The 20,594-nt window shown below is 51.4% G+C and overlaps 1 protein-coding gene across 4 annotated transcripts in view; it reads right to left on the bottom strand.

The window, feature by feature from the left end:
- The window catches only part of MLLT1 (MLLT1 super elongation complex subunit), a 61,743-nt gene extending 41,885 nt beyond the window's left edge, over positions 1 to 19,858 (bottom strand). For all 4 annotated transcript variants that reach the window (XM_077842101.1, XM_077842103.1, XM_077842100.1 and 1 more), the window contains exons 1-2: positions 19,731 to 19,858; positions 12,406 to 12,586 (exon numbers count right to left, since the gene is read on the bottom strand). In XM_077842101.1, coding sequence (XP_077698227.1) covers positions 12,406 to 12,586; positions 19,731 to 19,742 — 193 coding nt within the window. In that variant the 5' untranslated portion in view covers positions 19,743 to 19,858. The remainder of the gene's footprint in view (positions 1 to 12,405; positions 12,587 to 19,730) is intronic.
- Positions 19,859 to 20,594: the final 736 nt, after the last annotated feature.

Below are 20,594 nucleotides of genomic sequence, written 5' to 3'. Positions count from 1 at the left end.
GGGGGGTATTCCACCATCAACCTCAGCCTGGACCAGTCCACACAAGAGATCCACTTCCTGGACACTACGGTGCTAATAAGCGATGGTCACATAAACACCACCCTATACCGGAAACCTACTGACCGCTATTCCTACCTACATGCCTCCAGCTTTCATCCAGACCACACCACATGATCCATTGTCTACAGCCAAGCTCTGCGACACAACCACATTTGCTCCAACCCCTCAGACAGAGACAAACGCCTACAAGATCTCTATCAAGCATTCTTACAACTACAATACCCACCTGCTGAAGTGAAGAAACAGATTGACAGAGCCAGAAGAGTACCCAGAAGTCACCTACTACAGGACAGGCCCAACAAAGAAAATAACAGATTTATTATATTATTATATATTATTTATTAAAATAACAGATCGCCACTAGCCATCACCTTCAGCCCCCAACTAAAACCTCTCCAACGCATCATCAAGGATCTACAACCTATCCTGAAGGACAACCTATCCTGAAGGACGACCCATCACTCTCTCAGATCTTGGCAGACAGGCCAGTCCTTGCTTACAGACAGCCCCCCAATCTGAAGCCAATACTCACCAGCAACCACACACCACACAACAGAGCCACTAACCCAGGAACCTATCCTTGTAACAAAGCCCATTGCCAACTGTGTCCACGTATCTATTCAGGGGACACCATCATAGGGCCTAATCACATCAGCCACACTATCTGAGGCTCGTTCACCTGTGCATCTATCAATGTGATCTGTGCCAGCAATGCCCCTCTGCCATGTACATTGGTCAAACTGGACAGTCTCTACGTAAAAGCATAAATGGACACAAATCAGAAGTCAAGAATTATAACATTCAAAAACCAATTGGAGAACACTTCAATCTCTTTGGTCACTCGATTAAAGACCTAAAAGTTGCAATTCTTCAACAAAAAAACTTCAAAAACTGACTCCAACAAGAGACTGCTGAATTGGAATTAATTTGCAAACTGGATACAATTAACTTAGGCTTGAATAAAGACTAGGAGTGGATGGGTCATTACACAAAGTAAAACTATTTCCCCATGTTTATCCCCCGCCCCCGTTCCTCAGACTCTCTTGTCAACTGCTGGAAATGGCCCACCTTGATTAACACTACAAAAGGTTTCCCCTCTTCCCCCCCCTCCCGACCCCCGCTCTCCTGCTGGTAATAGCTCACCTTAAGTGATCACTCTCATTACAGTGTGTATGGTAACACCCATTGTTTCATGTTCTCTCTATATATAAATCTCCCCACTGTATTTTCCACTGAATGCATCCGATGAAGTGAGCTGTAGCTCACGAAAACTTATGCTCAAATAAATTTGTTAGTCTCTAAGGTGCCACAAGTACTCCTTTTCTTTCTACCATTTAGTAATACTTGTCCATCTGTTTGACAGGAGTACTCTAATCCCGGGAACCATGTACGAGCCAAACTTGGAGACAGAAGACCCCTAAGCTGGGGTGAAGCACACGACCTGCAACCTGGGAGAGGAATGAGGGAAGGTCAGAAGCTTGAGCACTGGTTGGACACACAGGTGAAGGAAGTAAGGATCCCAAGCTTGCCTCAGTCTGGCCAGTATCACAAGGATAATCCTGGCCTTTTCCTGCCTGATCTTGTTCATCACTCTTAGAATTAGTGGTATTGGAGGGAAATGCGTAGAACAAGCCCCATTTGTCCAAGGAAGGATAAAGGGTCTTCCAAAAGAAAGGCAATCTAGACCTCCCCTCAAGCAGAATAATGGGCACTTCCACAGGTGCACCTATTCTCCACATCCAGCAACAGGAAGTCCCCACCTCTGGAATATCCCATGAAGGATGTGAGAGTCCAGCTCCCACTCATAGTCCTGGAAGAAGCACCTGCTGAGCATATCGGCTGTGACATTCTGAACTCCAGGAAGGTAAACAGCAATCTGATGGGCTAATACACCATTTCCATGACTTCATAACTTTGGCGCACAGAGAGATGGACCTTGTTCTTCCATCCTGATTCTGACTGATTTGCCATTGATGAGGGATAAGAACTGAAGGCAGGCATTCCTAACTGTCCTGAGTTTTAATAAGTTGATATGAATACCAGTTTCCTGAGGTGACCATCTGCCCTGAGTTGTGAGTGTGTTGACGCGTGCTTCCCACACAATAACAGCGATGCATCTGTTGTCACTGTTATTGTTGGAGCTGGGTGGATAGATGGACGCCTGTGCATACATTGTATTGATCTTTCCACCAACCCAGGGAGTTCTTCATCTAGAGGAGAACAGTAACGTGTTTGTCCAAGCTGTCTCTGGTTGAGGAATAGGTCCCCCTAAACCAGCCCTGAAAACAGCAGAGGCATAATCTTGCATGCTCCATCACAAAGGAGCAAGCTGCCATATGACCCAGGAGTTCCAAACAGTTCCTTAATGTAGTATGGGGGATTCCTTGAATTGTCCCAACCAGACTCGATAAAGTTATGAATCTGTCTGTGGGAAGGAAGGCCTGGCTATCAATGAATCCAAATATGCACCCTATCAATTGTATTCTCTGAACAGGGGCTAAGTTGGATTTTTTTACATTTAACTGGAGATCCAACTCCTAGAAGAGGGAGAGCCATCTGAGTGGAAGTTAGTACTGCTTCATAACATTAGCCATTGAGGAGCCATGCATTGAGATACAGGAAGACTAAAATTACTTCTTTATGAAGGTAAGCAGCCACTACCACTAAAGCCTTCAAGAACAGCCTTGGGGCTGAAAAGAGGCTGAAGGGAAGTACTCACTATTGAAAATGATCCTGGCCCCTGGTGAAATGCAGGTATTTCCTGTGTGGTGGGATGTATCACTATAAAGAAATAGGGGTCCTGAAGGCTGAGGGCCAAAACCGATCTCCTGCCTCTAGAGAAGGGATTAGAGCTGCCAGAGTCACCATCTGGAACTTTTGAGACGTTACAAATTTGTTCAGTTGTCTTAGATCTACATCAGCCTCCATCCTTCTTTGACACAAGAAAATGCTTTGATTAAAACCCTTTCCACTTGTGAGGGGATGGGACCGGTTCATTGGCTTCTAAACAAAGGAGGGAGCATACTTCTTGACTCAAAATAGTCTCATGAAAGGGGTCCCTGAAGAGAAACATGAAGCAGATGGTGTAGCTTGAGGTTATAACCACTATGACCAACTTGTCTGTTGTACTATGCTGCCAGGCCTGTTGGAAATAGGAAAGGCAGCCTCCAGAAGTGGGGAGGTAGGCAAAAGGTTGCGGCTTGCAAACTAGAGGTGAGGGAAGAGTTGAGCTCTCAATCAACCTGTGAAAATTGTTCTTTCAATGATAACTAGGTAGGAGCTGAAGGAGGGTGGGAAGCTCTTTTCCTCTGGAATCTCTTTTCCTAGTATGTTCGGTGGTTCTGTAAAAATCAGAGAATTGTACTGGGTACAATCTCTGGGCAGTTTGAGATCTACAAATAAGAGGACATTTAGCAGGACTGTATATACTGAAAGACCTCAATGTAGCCCTGGAGTCCTTCAGGTGTGCAGGGATGCGTCCATAGCTCCTGAAAAAAGTTTCTGACCATCAAACAGGAGGGCCTCAACTATATTCTGAACCTCTCTCAGAAATCCTGGCAACTGGAGCCACAATGCCCTGCACATGACAACTGCTGTGGAGAGGCATCTAGCAGCAGTGTCTCCAGCATCCAAAGATGCTCGGAGAGAGGTTCTGCCTAATAAAAGGCCCTCCTTAAGACAGCCTGGAAGCACTCTCTATGCTCCTCTGGAAGATGCTCAATAAAGGATGTAAACTTGTTGCCATTCATGTAGTCATACCTGGCCATGATCGCCTGATAGTTTGCAATTCAAAACTGGAGGGTTGCAGATGAGTAGGCCTTCCATTCAAAAAGGACCTTTTCTGGTCCTTGTCATAAAGAGTAGACCTAGAGTAATGTTGTCTACCCTGCTCATTTATGGCATTCAGCACCAGGGAATTAGGTGGGGATGGGTAAACAAAAATTCTGAATCTCGAGCACAGGGAGATAGTATGTTATTGCCCATTTACAAGTTGCCAAAATGGTGGCAGGAGTTTTCCACATGGTCTTTGCTGTATCTAGGAGCACTTGTGCTCATGTAGTGTGTGCTGTGACTCCATCAGGCAGTGGGTACACTGGATTGTGTGTAGCACGCGTGGATGTGCCAAGACCCCTTTGGAGATACGCTGGGAGGAGCGCGCTTGGCCCTTGGATCGGTCACAATGGCCAGAAATAGTTTTGGCAATGTGCAAAAGGAGCGAGTTCTGTGGAGGCAGAATGCCAGTGCACAGCAGATATCAAGGGAATGCAGGACCCTGTCTGCATAGGAAACGTATGGTTTGGGGAAGAAAACAGGCTGGAGGATGCACCGATGTAGGTGAAACTCTGACACTACTTTTGGGAGAATCAAAGAATCTCAGGGTCGGAAGGGACCTCAGGAGGTCATCTAATCCAACCCCCCTGCTCAAAGCAGGACCAACCCCAACTAAATCATCCCAGCCAGGGCTTTGTCAAGCCTGACCTTAAAAACATCTAAGGAAGGAGATTCTACCACCTCCCTAGGTAACGCATTCCAGTGTTTCACCACCCTCCTAGTGAAAAAGTTTTTCCTAATATCCAACCTAAACCTCCCCCACTGCAACTTGAGACCATTACTCCTTGTTCTGTCATCTGCTACCCCTGAGAACAGTCTAGATCCATCCTCTTTGGAACCCCCTTTCAGGTAATTGAAAGCAACTATCAAATCCCCCCTCATTCTTCTCTTCCGCAGACTAAACAATCCCAGTTCCCTCAGTCTCTCCTCATAAGTCATGTGTTCCAGTCCCCTAATCATTTTTGTTGCCCTCCGCTGGACTCCCTTCAATTTTTCCACATCCTTCTTGTAGTGTGGGGCCCAAAACTCCCACAGTACTCCCGAGGAGGCCTCACCAATGTTGAATAGAGGGGAATGATCACATCCCTCAATCTGCTGGCAATGCCCCTACTTATACAGCCCAAAATGCCGTTAGCCTTCTTGGCAACAAGGGCACACTGTTGACTCCTATCCAGCTTCTCGTCCACGGTAACCCCTAGATCCTTTTCTGCAGAACTTCTGCCTAGTCATTCGGTCCCTAGTCTGTAGCGGTGCATGGGATTCTTCCGTCCTAAGTGCTGGACTCTGCACTTGTCCTTGTTGAACCTCATCAGATTTCTTTTGGTCCAATCCTCTAATTTGTCTAGGTCCCTCTGTATCCTATCCCTACCCTCCAGCGTATCTACCTCTCCTCCCAGTTTAGTGTCATCTACAAACTTGCTGAAGGTGCAATCCACACCATCCTCCAGATCATTTATGAAGATATTGAACAAAACTGGCCCCAGGACCAACCCTTGGGGCACTCCACTTGATACCGGCTGCCAACTAGACATGGAGCCATTGATCACTACCCGTTGAGCCCGACAATCTAGCCAACTTTCTATCCACCTTATCGTCCATTCATCCAGCCCATACTTCTTTAACTTGCTGACAAGAATACTGTGGGAGACCGTGTCAAAAGCTTTGCTAAAGTCAAGGAACAACACGTCCACTGCTTTCCCTTCATCCACAGAGCCAGTTATCTCGTCATAGAAGGCAATTAGATTAGTCAGGCATGACTTGCCCTTGCTGAATCCATGCTGACTGTTCCTGATCACTTTCCTTTCCTCTAAGTGCTTCAGAAGTGATTCCTTGAGGACCTGCTCCATGATTTTTCCAGGGACTGAGATGAGGCTGACTGACCTGTAGTTTCCCGGATCCTCCTTCTTCCCTTCTTTAAAGATGGGCACTACATTAGCCTTTATCCAGTTGTCCGGGACTTCCCCCGATCGCCATGAGTTTTCAAAGATAATGGCCAATGGCTCTGCAATCACATCCGCCAACTCCTTTAGCACTCTTGGATGCAGCGCATCCGGCCCCATGGACTTGTGCTCATCCAGCTTTTCTAAATAGTCCCGAACCATTTCTTTCTCCACAGAGGGCTGGTCACCTCCTCCCCATGCTGTGCTGCCCAGTGCAGTAGTCTGGGAGCTGACCTTGTTTGTGAAGACAGAGGCAAAAAAAGCATTGAGTACATTAGCTTTTTCCACATCCTCTCTCACTAGGTTGCCTCCCTCATTCAGTAAGGGGCCCACACGTTCCTTGACTTTCTTCTTGTTGCTAACATACCTGAAGAAACCCTTCTTGTTACTCTTAACATCTCTTGCTAGCTGCAACTCCAGGTGTGATTTAGCCTTCCTGATTTCACTCCTGCATCCCCGAGCAATATTTTTATACTCTTCCCTGGTCATTTGTCCAATCTTCCACTTCTTGTAAGCTTCTTTTTTGTGTTCAAGATTAGCAAGGATTTCACTGTTAAGCCAAGCTGGTGGCCTGCCATATTTACTATTCTTTCTACACATCGGGATGGTTTGTCCCTGTAACCTCAATAAGGATTCTTTAAAATACAGCCAGCTCTCCTAGACTCCTTTCCCCCTCATGTTATTCTCCCAGGGGATCCTGCCCATCAGTTCCCTGAGGGAGTCAAAGTCTCCTTTTCTGAAGTCTAGGGTCCGTATTCTGCTGCTCTCTTTTCTTCCCTGTATCAGGATCCTGAACTCAACCATCTCATGGTCACTGCCTCCCAGGTTCCCATCCACTTTAGCTTCCCCTACTAATTCTTCCCAGTTTGTGAGCAGCAGGTGAAGAAGAGCTCTGCCCCTAGTTGCTTCCTCCAGCACTTGCACGAGGAAATTGTCCCCTACCCTTTCCAAAAACTTTCCTGGAGAAATTTAGGGTGTAATCGTAAGGACACTTTATCCTTGTGGAATACCGTGTAAGAGGGGTCTGCCATCCTAGCCACCAGTTCACTGACCGATCTAATTGAGGTAATGGCCACCAAGCGAGAGGTGAGAGAGGGAGCACGTTGCCAGCACTCAATGTAGAGTACAGAGAACAAGGTTAAGGTCCCATGGGGGTGTGGGTTTGACTACTGGCAGGAAGGTATTAAATTAAGTAAACCCTTCATGAAACAGATGGTGGTTGGGGGTGTAAACAGAGCGGTGCCATCCATGGGAGGAGGAAAGGCACTGAGCACTGCCGACGTTTTGAGATTGAGAAGGTCGTCGAGGATGATAGGTATAGATATTGCACTCAGTGGTGGGGACTGTGGTGAGCCCATGATGTGAAGCATCTCCATTCAGCTCGGTAGCAGGCCATGGTGGATGCCCTCTGCTCCGGTTAAAAACGTGTCGCACTGGGCTGCAGCATGCCCTATCTACCCTCAAGCCTCATCCAAACACCAGGCCATGAGGTGAAGAGGGCTCAGATTGGGGGGCCAGTTCCGGCCCCAGTCTTGTGTGAGGAGATCCAGGAGGGCTCGAAAGCAGAGCGATGTGTGGGTGGAGAGTCTGAGGAGGTCCATGCATCAGAACTGACAGGGCCAGAACAGGGCTACGAATACCACAGTGACCCAGTCCCAAGGGTTCTTGCGTATCACTCGTGGGAGGAGGCATAGCAGAGGTCACCTGTCCAGGGGAGGAGGATAGTGTCACCCTGCGAGTCCTCTCCTATTACTCCCCTAGAACAATAAAGGGGGAGCTTTTGGTTCTCGTAAGTGGCAAAGAGGTCCCACCGAAGGGTGCTCCGTTTGTCGAAGAGGTACCAGAGTGTGGCGTCGCGCAACTCCCACTCGTGGTTGAGGTAGAGAGTCCTGATGAGCATGTCGGCTAGTGAATTCTGGATGCCTGGGATGTACATGGCTTGGAGCCTCATATGGTGCTTGATGCACCAGTTCCAAAGGTGGATGGAGTTGGAACAGAGGGAGGGAGCCTTGGCGCTGCCCTACTTGTTGGTGTACACAACTGCTGCACTGTTGTTGGAGAACAACTGAACGTGGTGGGACTGGATGAAAGGAAGAAATGCCTGGCATGCAAAATAGACTGCCCACAGTTCTAGTATGTTTACATGCATCCTGGCTTCCCATAGTATTCACACTCCCTGGGCTGTGTGATGGTTTAGATGGGCTCCCCAACCCACAAGAGGAGCGTCTGTTGTGATGGTGGCCTGTGGGGTGGGAGGGATGAAGGGGGTACCGACCATGACCTCGGAAGGATCGGTCCACCAAGTGAGAGAGGTCAGCACAATCTGGGGAACAATATGGTTCATAGATAGAGAGGAGCCATATCTGGAGGCAAGGCATGTGCAGACATGTGTAGCGTCACAAAGGTGCAGGCTGCCATATGTTCACGGAGAGAGAGACAACGTCGGACTGTCGTGTCAGTCTTGGTAGGGGTATACCAAATAGCCAAGGTGATGCATTTGTGCTGCTGCCACAGTGAAGACCTTTGTGAAGACTCGCAGAGCCGTCACTATGCCGAAAAGACCCGGAATTGTAGTGGTTGTGTCCTACCCAAAAACGGAGAAATTTGCAGTAGGCTGGGTGAACAGTCTGGACTTTCTGATAAAGGTGTACAGCACCCAAAGATCGAGAATGGGACGGTGCCTTCTGCTCTTCTTTGGGATGAGGAAGTATGGTGAGTAGGAGCCTCATCCCATGTAGTGAGGTGGGACATGCTCTATGGCTCCCTGGAGGTGGGAAGTGAGATGATGCTGGGGGGGCAGAGGAGAGATGAGAGAAATTCTATGACGTATTCATAGTGGATGATCTCCAGTACCTAAATGTCCATGTTGATCTTGCCCCAATTGCATGCAAATAGAGCAAGACGACCCCCAAAAACGATATGGAGCACCATGGGTGGCGTCAGGGGAGGTTCTTAGGTGTCGATCGGCATGTCAAAACTGAGCTTTTGACTGCTGGTGGGAGAAGGTCGAGGAGGCGGTTGTGGCAGAGGCAGTTGTGGAAGAGGCAGGGAATCGAGGTTGTTGAGAGTGGTGCCACCTATGTGGGGCCTCCTGAGAACGCTGATAGTAGGCTGAGTAGGAAGTGTGGGGGCACAGACAGAACTGCTGCCTCCGTTGTCTGCATCATGGCGCTAGAACACACATACACACCAAGGGACCGTAACGTGGCCCTGGAGTCCTTCAACGAATAAAGGGATTCATCCATTCTGTTGTGTAACAATCTGTTCTCATCAAAGGGGAGGTCCTCGATTGTATTTTGGACCTCCCTGGGCAAGCCGGATGACCGGACCCATGAATGTCATTGCATGACGACCCCAGTTGTGAGAGAGCGAGAAGACTTATCAGCTGCATCCACAGCTGCCTATAGGCCCACTGTGGTCACTAGGCACCCAGTCTACCCGTGACTGAAACTGCTGCTGTTAGTGTGATGGCAGCTTTTCCCGGCACTCTACTAGCCTCACATAGTTATTAAAATCATACGTGGCCATCACAGCCTGATAGTTTGCAATCCGGAACTGCAGTGCTGCTGAAGAATATACTTTTCGTGTGTTTTGCTGCCTGGTCTGGAAGGGTCGACTTCTGTGGGTGCTGGCATGCGTGCTCTGCTGCTGTGTGGACGACGAGAGCTGGGGGGTGGATGGGAAAAAAGAAAATCCCTTAGCAGGTACAAAATACCTCCTCTCTGCCTGTTTCGGTGTGGGGGCACAGGAGGCAAGGGCCTGCCACACTGCCCACACTGGTTGAAAGATGGTCTCATCAATAGGTAGTGCCAAACTAGAGGGCCCGAGGTTGGAGCATGTCCAGAAGTTGATGTTGTTTGTCCTGAATCTCCTCCAAGGGAATCCCCAGGTCTGCTGCTACCCTGATATTACCAGTTGTTGTCTGGCAGAGAAAGCGAGAGGGAAATAAACACTTCAGTAAGAGCAAGCAGCCGTTGGGACCGGCAGAGCAGACAGTTCCAGTTCAATGTCTGCCTCTTCCTCAGAACTCAACGGTGCTGGTGGAAGAGCAGGCAGGCACGGTAAGATGCCTGGGAGCGTGCATGCTGTTGGCGCTAGGGGTGTGAGGGTGCCCGGTACAGCCAAGGGGAAGGGTCCCACGGATGCAGTAGGTTATGGTCCTTGCTGCTGGATCATACACTGGTAGGGATACAAGTCTGAACTGCAGTGCGACGTTGGGGAGAACGAGGATTCTGGCTCCGAAAACTCTTCCGACTCCAAGGATAGTTCTGGCAGTGGGGGAATCGGTGACACAGGAGGGCCGCAGCATGGCAGGGGTCTGTCCGGCAACAGCAGAAGAGGTTCGTCTTCTGGAGTGGGGACATCTCTAACAAGCAAGGGTCCAGAGAGGAGAGGAAATGGCAGGTATGGGAGCATCAGCTCTGCTGCTGACAAGAGAGGCTCCAAGCGGCCAGAAGTCCTTGGTGTGTCCATGGAGATACCAGAGGGCCCTGGTGGCATCTGCAGGGCCAGCTTCTCCAGGAGCCATGAGGAAAATGGCAGGATAGGTGTTGCACATGCCAGTGAGCACTCCAGACACATGGGTACCAGGGTCATCACTGAAACCTGTTTGCAATGAGCTTCACCCTCCATCCAGGGAAGCCTGTGTGCTGGTCCAGCAGGATTCATGCGAGACATCTCATCCAACCTGACCCAGCTCAGGTAGGAAAAGCTGCACTTGGGAGCAGTCTGCAGCTCTTTGTGCCCACGAGAGAGTCTCATGTTAGAGTTTGTTTGTCTTCAGTATCACCAGACCTGGGGCTTGTGAGGTGCTCATAAGATCTCTCACCTCTGGCTGACGGCTATTGTACAGGGGATCTGATGGTCCTGGATCCGAGAGTGCACGTGGTCGCATAGCTTACTGCATTAGGAACTTATGGAGGCAGAGCTCCTGAGCTTCCCAGGTTTGGGGCAGGAAGGACTTAAAAATGGAGCAGCAAGCCACAATGCGAGCCTTGCCAAGGCAACAAAGGCATCGCTGGTGCTTGTCAATCACAGAGAACAGGCGAGGGCAAGAGAGAGAGTTTTTAAAACCCAGAATCCAGGGCATCGCCGGACTAAATTATCTACTCTAAAACTACAATCTACAACAAATGGACAGAAGTAACTTTTTTTGCAAAAACTAAGAGCACAAAGGAACAAAGGTTCCGACTCAGGCAATGCAGCTGTAAGAGGGAACTGGAGAGACATCAACCTGCACAACCTAGTATACCTTCAGCTGCAAGCAGGAGGGGATACACTACGCACATTCGGGTCAAAGGACACTGCTAACGAACACTTCCAAACTCAGGTGCATGCCACACGTGCACCCACATATGGAATACATACAGGGACCAACACTCAAAGAATTTTAAATTAATAGCTTGATTAGGAAATGGCAATTTCCTCAAATCTAACACCACACAAGTTAATTTCCCCACTTCCACACTCTTACTCCATAGTAAGGGTGCCAAGAGATGTAACTCAACAATTCCCTGCATTCCCAACAAAAAAGCCAGTTTGAAATAAGGGTCAATTGACTTGATTTTAACTCTGATTTCACATTAAAATCCTACCATGAAATGATTTCAGATTTTTAGACTATTTGCAGGCCGCCTTTTTTATTTTATTAAAAACTGTTTCTACAATACTTTAGTGGTTAAAATAACTTGTTAGCAGTGCAGTGAAGCCCAGCCCATGTCAGCAATCTCTTGCTTCAGGTTAGGGAAAGAGTCATTTGCAACAACCCTTCAGGCCAGTCTAGGAATAGCACTGATGGACTGCAAAATCCCTCTATTCCAACCCCTCTTTGGTGAAAAACAGGTTGGCGTCATGGTGAACCTTAAGGTAAGTGTGAATTAAGAAGGGGGAAACAAACTACCATTTTTAGTGCTGGGTGACACAGTAATCTGGTTAGCAAAGATGAATAGTCATCAAGATGTTTGTTATAAGGTAATTGCTGTGCTAGGATCCTCGTCAACCAGCATAAACTGCAACTTTTATTCAAGTCTTTCTATAAATTTGTTTCTAGTTCAGCAGTCCAATTTCCTATCATACATCAATTGTATTGCCACCACCTTGTGGCAGACGTAATCATTATATGTATTACCTGCACAGGTTTAAGACAGAACTACCACCTTTCAAGTTGCTTTTCACAGCATGAGAGTTTTACGAATAACCATGACAAGTATATACCCTTAAGACAGCTGCATAGCCACAAGTGGCACTTCCCACCATGTAACACGGTAGTCATTTGTCCCCATTCTCTTGGCATTAAGTTCTCTGAAAACACGCAAATAATAATACTTCAGTAACAAAACAAAAAAAAGAGGGAGGAAGCATTTCACCTTTGACCCTTTCATTAGAGGAAAGGTCAGATTCTCTCTAATCTTCCTCAAACAAAAGTGGCAAACCTCAAGACTCAAGTGTATGCAATGTGTGTTTTGTTCCTCCTTAAGAAAATGTTTCACCGAAACAACAGTGCAATGCCAGACCCAGACTGCATGACTATCCCCCAGAGAAAGGAGACTGAATGCTAGTTAACATGCACGCTCACCACGTTTGGGTTTAGGGAAGCTCTCATGTAGCCGAAAGACCACCTTCTCCACAAAGTGCTGGATGTCGCATTGTTCTGGGCCACGGACAAATACCATCCAGTCATGAGTAAACCCTTCGGTGGTGGGCTTTTTCCGGAGTTGGGCTCGGTGCCCCAGCTCCAGCTTCACTTGCACCGTGCACTGGAAAGGGAGAGAGATGTGGGACACTAGTCAATACAGGCCAGATGACATTGTTTTACAGAGCTTTGAGATCTACAGACAGAAGATACTAAGTATCAGAAGGACAAGAATCAAATCAAGTGTTTATCACAATGAAACTAAGTTGCCACAGAAGATCATGGCGATTCTTTAAAACTAAATTGTGGTCAGTCAGAAAAGTGATTGTGAAAATGGTTTCTAACATCATAAATCTATTCTGTGTGCCTGAGTCACACCTTACTCTGCAGAGTCAATACAGCTATAGAAGACAGATACATCAACTAAGCTGTAAGCTAAGTTCTGACTCCACCATCTTTATCATTCAGGAAGACAAAGCAGAACAACTGGATTCTCAGATCCAAATCGTTTACAGCATTTGCAGATAGTAAAATAATCTTAAAAAGAGTATTAGGCATTTGCTCACTGGGTTAGACCATTATGAAAGCCCACCAAAAAAAAAAAAAACTTACAGTACTGCTTTTTCCCAGCACTTGAGTTAGTAAACTTCCAGGACACAAGTATCATGTATTTTCATAGGAACTAGAATTTAGTTGCATTATAAGTTTCATACATTATTTGATTTACATGGCCTATGCTTACATGGACTTATACAGACAATACACTATTGTGTGTTTGCTAGTAGAAGAATTGTGTAATTTACAAAAAAAAATGTAACTATGATGTTCTGTGTTTTTACCAAATAATTTATGTAACCTCTTTCAAAGAAAGGATCACAAGACTCTTTAAGGGCAGGAACTGTGTTTTTGTATGTATATGTAAAACACCCAGCACTATAGGGACCTAGCCCCAAATAAAGTTTCTGAAGTCTAGTCTAAATAATATTAAACAGATAACACTAGAAAAAAATGGGTATTGTGCCCCATACAAGGAACAAAAAGCCCACTACACAGAGTATAAGAAACAGCTGAAATTAAATTAAGATGCATACATTACTGTAGACAATTTACATCTCGGAGACAGTGGAAGGAGGTAGGTGGATGTAGGAGAGGGAAGGCAAGTATTAATTTCAAAAAAACTAAAGCACACCAAAAGGTTTCAGGAGAGATTTGAAGAGCCAGAGACTCACCTGAGAATATGTGCCATGTATGTATTACTCTAGTTTGAAGTATGTGCCCTATACAAACTGAAGTAGTTGCCAAGACCATCTTACACTAAATTTAATAAAATGATCAGATTAACCAAGTAGAAGTTCAAACCCACATGAAGGTTGGCAGTGCTTGGTTCGGATTCCCACTCAACTAAGATTTATGAGGAATAAGGGATTCGATTTCACTTATAAATTGTATGTGTAACCTAGTCAGGTCTCAGATGGGCATTTTTAAGGGGAACATTATTATTTGTATTACAGCTGCATGCAGGGGCCCCAAATGAGATCAAGGTACCCACTGTTTTAGGCATAGGACCTATACATAGTAACAGGTTTCAGAGTAGCAGCCGTGTTAGTCTGTATCCGCAAAAAGAAACGAGTACTTGTGGCACCTTAGAGACTAACCAATTTATTTGAACATAAGCTTTCGTGAGCTAGCTGTAGCTCATGAAAGCTTATGCTCAAATAAATTTGTTAATCTCTAAGGTACCACAAGTACTCCTTTACTTTATACTTAGTAAGAGTCCCTTCCCTAAAATGCTTAGTCTAGACCAGTGTTTCCCAAACTTGGGAGGCTGCTTGCTCAAGGAAAGTGCCTGGCGGGCCGGGCCGGTTTGTTTACCTGCCACAGCCGATTGTGGCTCCCACTGGCTGCCATTTGCTGATCCAAGCCAAACCACGGCCAGTGGGAGCCACAATCGGCCGAACCTGCGGACACGGCAGCTAAACAAACCGGTCCAGCCCGCCAGGGGCTTTCCTTGAACAAGCAGCGTCCCAAGTTTGGGAAACACTGGTCTAGACAGATACTAGTTGAAAAAGGTATTTTCTCCATATGTGAAATGGTGATCTGAGAGTATGAGAATAGTGATTTTGAGTGTCCAAACTTGACACACTTGGAAGGGGCTTGGTTTTCAGAAGGTGTTTATTTAGCAATTTCTGATAATCTAGACCAGGGGTGGCCAAACTGTGGCTCACGAGCCACATGCAGCTCTTTTATCATTAAAGTGCGGCTCGCAGAGCCCCCCCATGCTCCCCCGCATTCTCCACCTACCAGGCTGGGGGGGGAGGAGGGGTGCCTCAGGACCTCTGCCTTGCAGTGGAGTGGTGGGGCTGGGGCTTCTGCCCAGAAGGGAGGGGAGTCTTGGGGCTTCACCCCTGCAGGGTGCACCTGCCAGGGCTTCAGCAGGAGCTGGGCTGAAGCCCTGACAGATGCCTCCCATGGAGCTGAAGCCCCGAGCTTTGACAGGTGTGCCCTGGCTCTTGAACTTCTGAAGACTGTCGTACGCGGCTCGTATGGTCAGTAAGTTTCATCACCCCGATCTAGACCCTTTAAGGAGTCTTAATTAGAGCAGCCAAAAATCAGACAGCTTTCTGAAATCTTGGCCTAAGCTACTTGCTGAAGATCACACAAGAAATCTATAGTAGAGCCAGGAATTTAACTCTGATCTCCTGAGTCCCAGTCTAGTACCTCAATCACAAAACCTACCTTCAAAATTGTTTCTCTAAGGCAAAAAGATTTTAAAATTTTTCTTCCAAGCTATCACCTGCACCATCAAATACTTTTAGAGATCAGCAGTTCATGTATCAACCATAAAACCCAGGTACCAGCTCTTCTAATTAACTGCTTAATCCATTCTACAGAAGTCTTTCTCTTGAGTCACCTTCCTCTTAAAGATATCTTGCTAGGTCATTTTCTTCTTCTGCATGTTGGCACCTGTCATTTCCATGGGCTGCACCTCAATATTACAGATAATGGTGCTCCGTTGTCAAATATTTCTGTTTCCTAACAAATGCTTCCCTTTCTTTAGGCTTAAAAATCATGAAGGTCCAAGGAAAAAGGCAAACTGAGTTTTAATCAACACACAAGAACCTAGTACATGGTGATGCACCATTGTGTAGATAGTCTACCTAAATTCTGACATCCATGGGGGAAAACTCTTGAAAGCAAGTTTATCTGGGATATTTCCCATGATATTTAAACAGGAATTCTTTTCAACAGATTCATTTTATTCTGTAGCTTCAACTACACCTTAAATTTTGCTACTGCATCCAACACACTCTACTCTTCAGAGAAGTATAAATGGCTATTACCCTATGGAGGTTCCTCAGTTTCAGTGACTGCGTCCCATACAGTTCTCAGCTAAAACTATCTGGATGAGGGGAAAATTAAATATAGAAAAGAACTGCTTCGAGTGGGAACTATTCGCAACATTCTCTTCAGGTCCAGTTAATAGCTGAAAGGAAATCTAAATAAAACCTAAAATATTTTAATTTGCCCCATTTGAAATTATGGAGTAAGAGATTTCTCTCATGCCCTGAGGAAACAAAAACCCTGTTCAACTGGTGATGGTGGGGATGAACATACTCTACAATAATTTACTAAAGTCTTCAACCCTCCCCTCTAATTTTCTTTTGATGTATCAATTGTTTTCAAGTCACCAACTCTACCTATTCTCTCTTCCTTTTGGATTATCAATCAAGCACTAACTGAACCTCCCGTATGACTTCATAAGCCTGAACTTGTGCGGATATGATATGTCAAAATACATACATGGACACATGGAAGAAGACGGAAAAAATGATGATCTGAAATAAAAAAAGACGATCTGAAATAAACTCTGTTCTGAGAATGCAGGGTCTCCCCCCATGACCAGGGCCAGCAATAGCCCTGTTGATAACGCTACCTCTTCCCCCACGTCTAACAAGGGGCAGCAGCATTACTGCTGACATGACTTCCCCTCAAGCAGAGCTGAGTGAAGGGTAGTTGCAGTGCAAGAACCTTAATGCTGACGCTAATCCTCCCCCAAACTAATGCCTAGAGAAGACAATGCCCCTGCAGATGCAGTTGCTCTGCTCACGCATTGTGGGAGGGGGCAGTATGCAGAGCCCTGCTACCGATACTGTCCTTCTTCCCTCATGTCTGAGTGAGGGAGCAACAGGCCTGTTGCTACCCATCATACCTCCTTCCCATGTCTGGGTAGGTTGTGAGCTGGCTACAGGCCAGCTGTATCATCGCCCCCCTTCCCCTCATGTCTCTGAGGGGGCAGAGGGGCAACAGCCCCACTGCTTCCCCTCTCCTCAATTATGCCTGAGAGCGCAGGGGAACACAATAGCCCCGCTGTTGCCCCTGCCCCAACCATTACACCTCTGAGGGGACAGGAGGAGACAATAACCCCACTGGCCTTTTCTGCCCCCTTATGCCTTTGAATGGGGGGAACAGACCCACCGTGTTCCTGCCCCCTTATCCTTCTGTGGAGGCAGGATGGCAACAGCCCCACTGCTGCGCCCCCATTATAACTCTGAGGGGATGGGAGGGCTACTGCCCCTCACTCCCATTATGCCACGGGGGGGGTTCAAGAGCACTGTGTCGCTCCCGCCCCCCCCATTACACCACTGGGTAGGGGAAGGAGGGTGGCAACAGCCCTACTACCGCTCCTTCCATTACTCCTCTGGAGCAGGCAATACCCCCCCCCCCATTATGGCTCTGAGGGGGTAGGGGGGCAACAGCTCTGCTGCCGCCCTTCTCTTTATGCCTCTGAGGGGACAAGCAGGGCTTAATTTGTACTGAAAGAGGTGCCAGGCCTCAAGCATTTTTTTTCTTTTTTTTTTACACATTCATAACTGATGCGGCAAGCCCAGAGGTGCCGGGGCTCTGAACTGCCAAGCTGAGAAGTGCCAGGGCTGAGCCCTGGCAAGCCCTAAAACAAATTAAGAGCTGGATAAGAGGGGTAAGAGCCCCGCTGCTGCCCCTCCCCCCGCATACGACTCTGAGGGGACGGGGGGGGAGCAACAGCCCCGCTGCTGCCCCTCCCCCCCCATACCACTCTGAGGGGACGGAGGGGGGTGAGCAACAGCCCCGCTGCTGCCCCTCCCCCCCCAAACCACTCTGAGGGGACGGAGGGGGGGGGAGCAACAGCCCCGCTGCTGCCCCTCCCCCCCATACCACTCTGAGGGGACGGAGGGGGGGGGAGCAACAGCCCCGCTGCTGCCCCTCCCCCCCATACCACTCTGAGGGGACGGAGGGGGGGGGAGCAACAGCCCCGCTGCTGCCCCTCCCCCCCATACCACTCTGAGGGGACGGAGGGGGGGGGAGCAACAGCCCCGCTGCTGCCCCTCCCCCCCATACCACTCTGAGGGGACGGAGGGGGGGGGAGCAACAGCCCCGCTGCTGCCCCTCCCCCCCATACCACTCTGAGGGGACGGAGGGGGGGGAGCAACAGCCCCGCTGCTGCCCCTCCCCCCCCATACCACTCTGAGGGGACGGAGGGGGGGGGAGCAACAGCCCCGCTGCTGCCCCTCCCCCCCCATACCACTCTGAGGGGACGGAGGGGGGGGGAGCAACAGCCCCGCTGCTGCCCCTCCCCCCCCATACCACTCTGAGGGGACGGAGGGGGGTGAGCAACAGCCCCGCTGCTGCCCCTCCCCCCCCAAACCACTCTGAGGGGACGGAGGGGGGGGGAGCAACAGCCCCGCTGCTGCCCCTCCCCCCCATACCACTCTGAGGGGACGGAGGGGGGGGGAGCAACAGCCCCGCTGCTGCCCCTCCCCCCCATACCACTCTGAGGGGACGGAGGGGGGGGGAGCAACAGCCCCGCTGCTGCCCCTCCCCCCCATACCACTCTGAGGGGACGGAGGGGGGGGGAGCAACAGCCCCGCTGCTGCCCCTCCCCCCCATACCACTCTGAGGGGACGGAGGGGGGGGAGCAACAGCCCCGCTGCTGCCCCTCCCCCCCCATACCACTCTGAGGGGACGGAGGGGGGGGGAGCAACAGCCCCGCTGCTGCCCCTCCCCCCCCATACCACTCTGAGGGGACGGAGGGGGGGGGAGCAACAGCCCCGCTGCTGCCCCTCCCCCCCCATACCACTCTGAGGGGACGGAGGGGGGGGGGAGCAACAGCCCCGCTGCTGCCCCTCCCCCCCCATACCACTCTGAGGGGACGGAGGGGGGGGAGCAACAGCCCCGCTGCTGCCCCTCCCCCCCCATACCACTCTGAGGGGACGGGGGGGGGGGAGCAACAGCCCCGCTGCTGCCCCTCCCCCCCCATACCACTCTGAGGGGACGGAGGGGGGGGAGCAACAGCCCCGCTGCTGCCCCTCCCCCCCCATACCACTCTGAGGGGACGGAGGGGGGGAGCAACAGCCCCGCTGCTGCCCCTCCCCCCCATACCACTCTGAGGGGACGGAGGGGGGGAGCAACAGCCCCGCTGCTGCCCCTCCCCCCCCCACCACTCTGAGGGGACGGGGGGGGGAGCAACAGCCCCGCTGCTGCCCCTCCCCCCCATACCACTCTGAGGGGACGGGGGGGGGGGGAGCAACAGCCCCGCTGCTGCCCCTCCCCCCCATACCACTCTGAGGGGACGGGGGGGCGGGAGCAACAGCCCCGCTGCTGCCCCTCCCCCCCATACCACTCTGAGGGTACGGGGGGGCGGGAGCAACAGCCCCGCTGCTGCCCCTCCCCCCCCATACCACTCTGAGGGGACGGGGGGGCGGGAGCAACAGCCCCGCTGCTGCCCCTCCCCCCCCATACCACTCTGAGGGGACGGGGGGGCGGGAGCAACAGCCCCGCTGCTGCCCCTCCCCCCCATACCACTCTGAGGGAACGGGGGGGGGCGGGAGCAACAGCCCCGCTGCTGCCCCTCCCCCCCATACCACTCTGAGGGGACGGGGGGGGGCGGGAGCAACAGCCCCGCTGCTGCCCCTCCCCCCCATACCACTCTGAGGGGACGGGGGGGGGCGGGAGCAACAGCCCCGCTGCTGCCCCTCCCCCCCATACGACTCTGAGGGGACGGGGGGGGGCGGGAGCAACAGCCCCGCTGCTGCCCCTCCCCCCCATACGACTCTGAGGGGACGGGGGGGCGAGCAACAGCCCCGCTGCTGCCCCTCCCCTGAATTATGACTCGGAGGGGAGGGGGAGCAACAGTCCCGCTGCTGCCCCTCCCCCATGGCGCTGAGGGGGCGAGGGGCCTATCACCCCTGGCCTCTCCCCGTGTGTGGGAGGCCGGACTTCCTCCTCCTCACCTGATTGTCCATGGCTGGGCCCGCTGCTTCCCCCCGCTCGGTCCCGGCCCCTCACGGCCCCGCCGCGGCCCCTCGCCTCATTGTGTGTCACTCACAGGCACAGTCCCTGCCTCTCCCTCCCCCCCCTCAGCCCGCCCCACGGAACCGGAACTAGACGCGCCCGGACGGGCAGCCTCCGCCGCCAATGGGAGCTCAGCCCGCATCCAGGAGGCGGGGCATCCGTCGGGAACCGCGAGCCCCCCTCCGCCGCCAGCTGAGTGGCCGGCGCTGCGGCCAATGGGAGGCGGGTGGGGGCGTGGCCAGCCGGCGCATTGCCGGGGTCAGGCGGCAGCGTGGAGCTGAGGGGGTTGGGCCCGCTGCCGGGGCGGGGGCTGAGCTGAGCTCCCGCCCCCCCTCCGCTTCCGCGGGCCCCGGGAGGACCTGGCCCGGCCCGGCCCGGCCCGGCCTGCGTTGTTCACCCACGGCCCTGGGGGCCACCCACAGAAAGGGGTCCCGCCAGCGGCTGGGCGCCTGACTCCCAGAAGTGCCCCACGCCAGCCCCCGGGGCGCTGCCCCCAGTGCACAATGCTGCCCCGCCCCGCGGGCCCCGGCTCCTGGGCGACCTGCAGGGCCCTGGCTCCCATCGCCCCCCCCTCCCCGCACCAGCCCCGCGGGGCCCCTGGCTCCCATCGCCCCGCCCGAGCCCCGCCTATCGGCCCCCCGCACCAGCCCCGCGGGGCCCCTAGCTCCCATCGCCCCCCCCGCACCAGCCCCGCGGGGCCCCTAGCTCCCATCGTCCCCCCACTCCCCGCACCAGCCCCGCGGGCCCCTGGCTCCCATCGCCCCGCCCGAGCCCCGCCCATCGGCCCCCCCGCACCAGCCCCG

The sequence above is a fragment of the Eretmochelys imbricata genome, chromosome 25 (assembly GCF_965152235.1).
Source record: "Eretmochelys imbricata isolate rEreImb1 chromosome 25, rEreImb1.hap1, whole genome shotgun sequence".
NCBI lineage: Eukaryota > Metazoa > Chordata > Testudines > Cheloniidae > Eretmochelys > Eretmochelys imbricata.
Note: the sequence above shows the minus strand (reverse complement) of the source record. Positions and strands in the feature narration are given on the sequence as shown.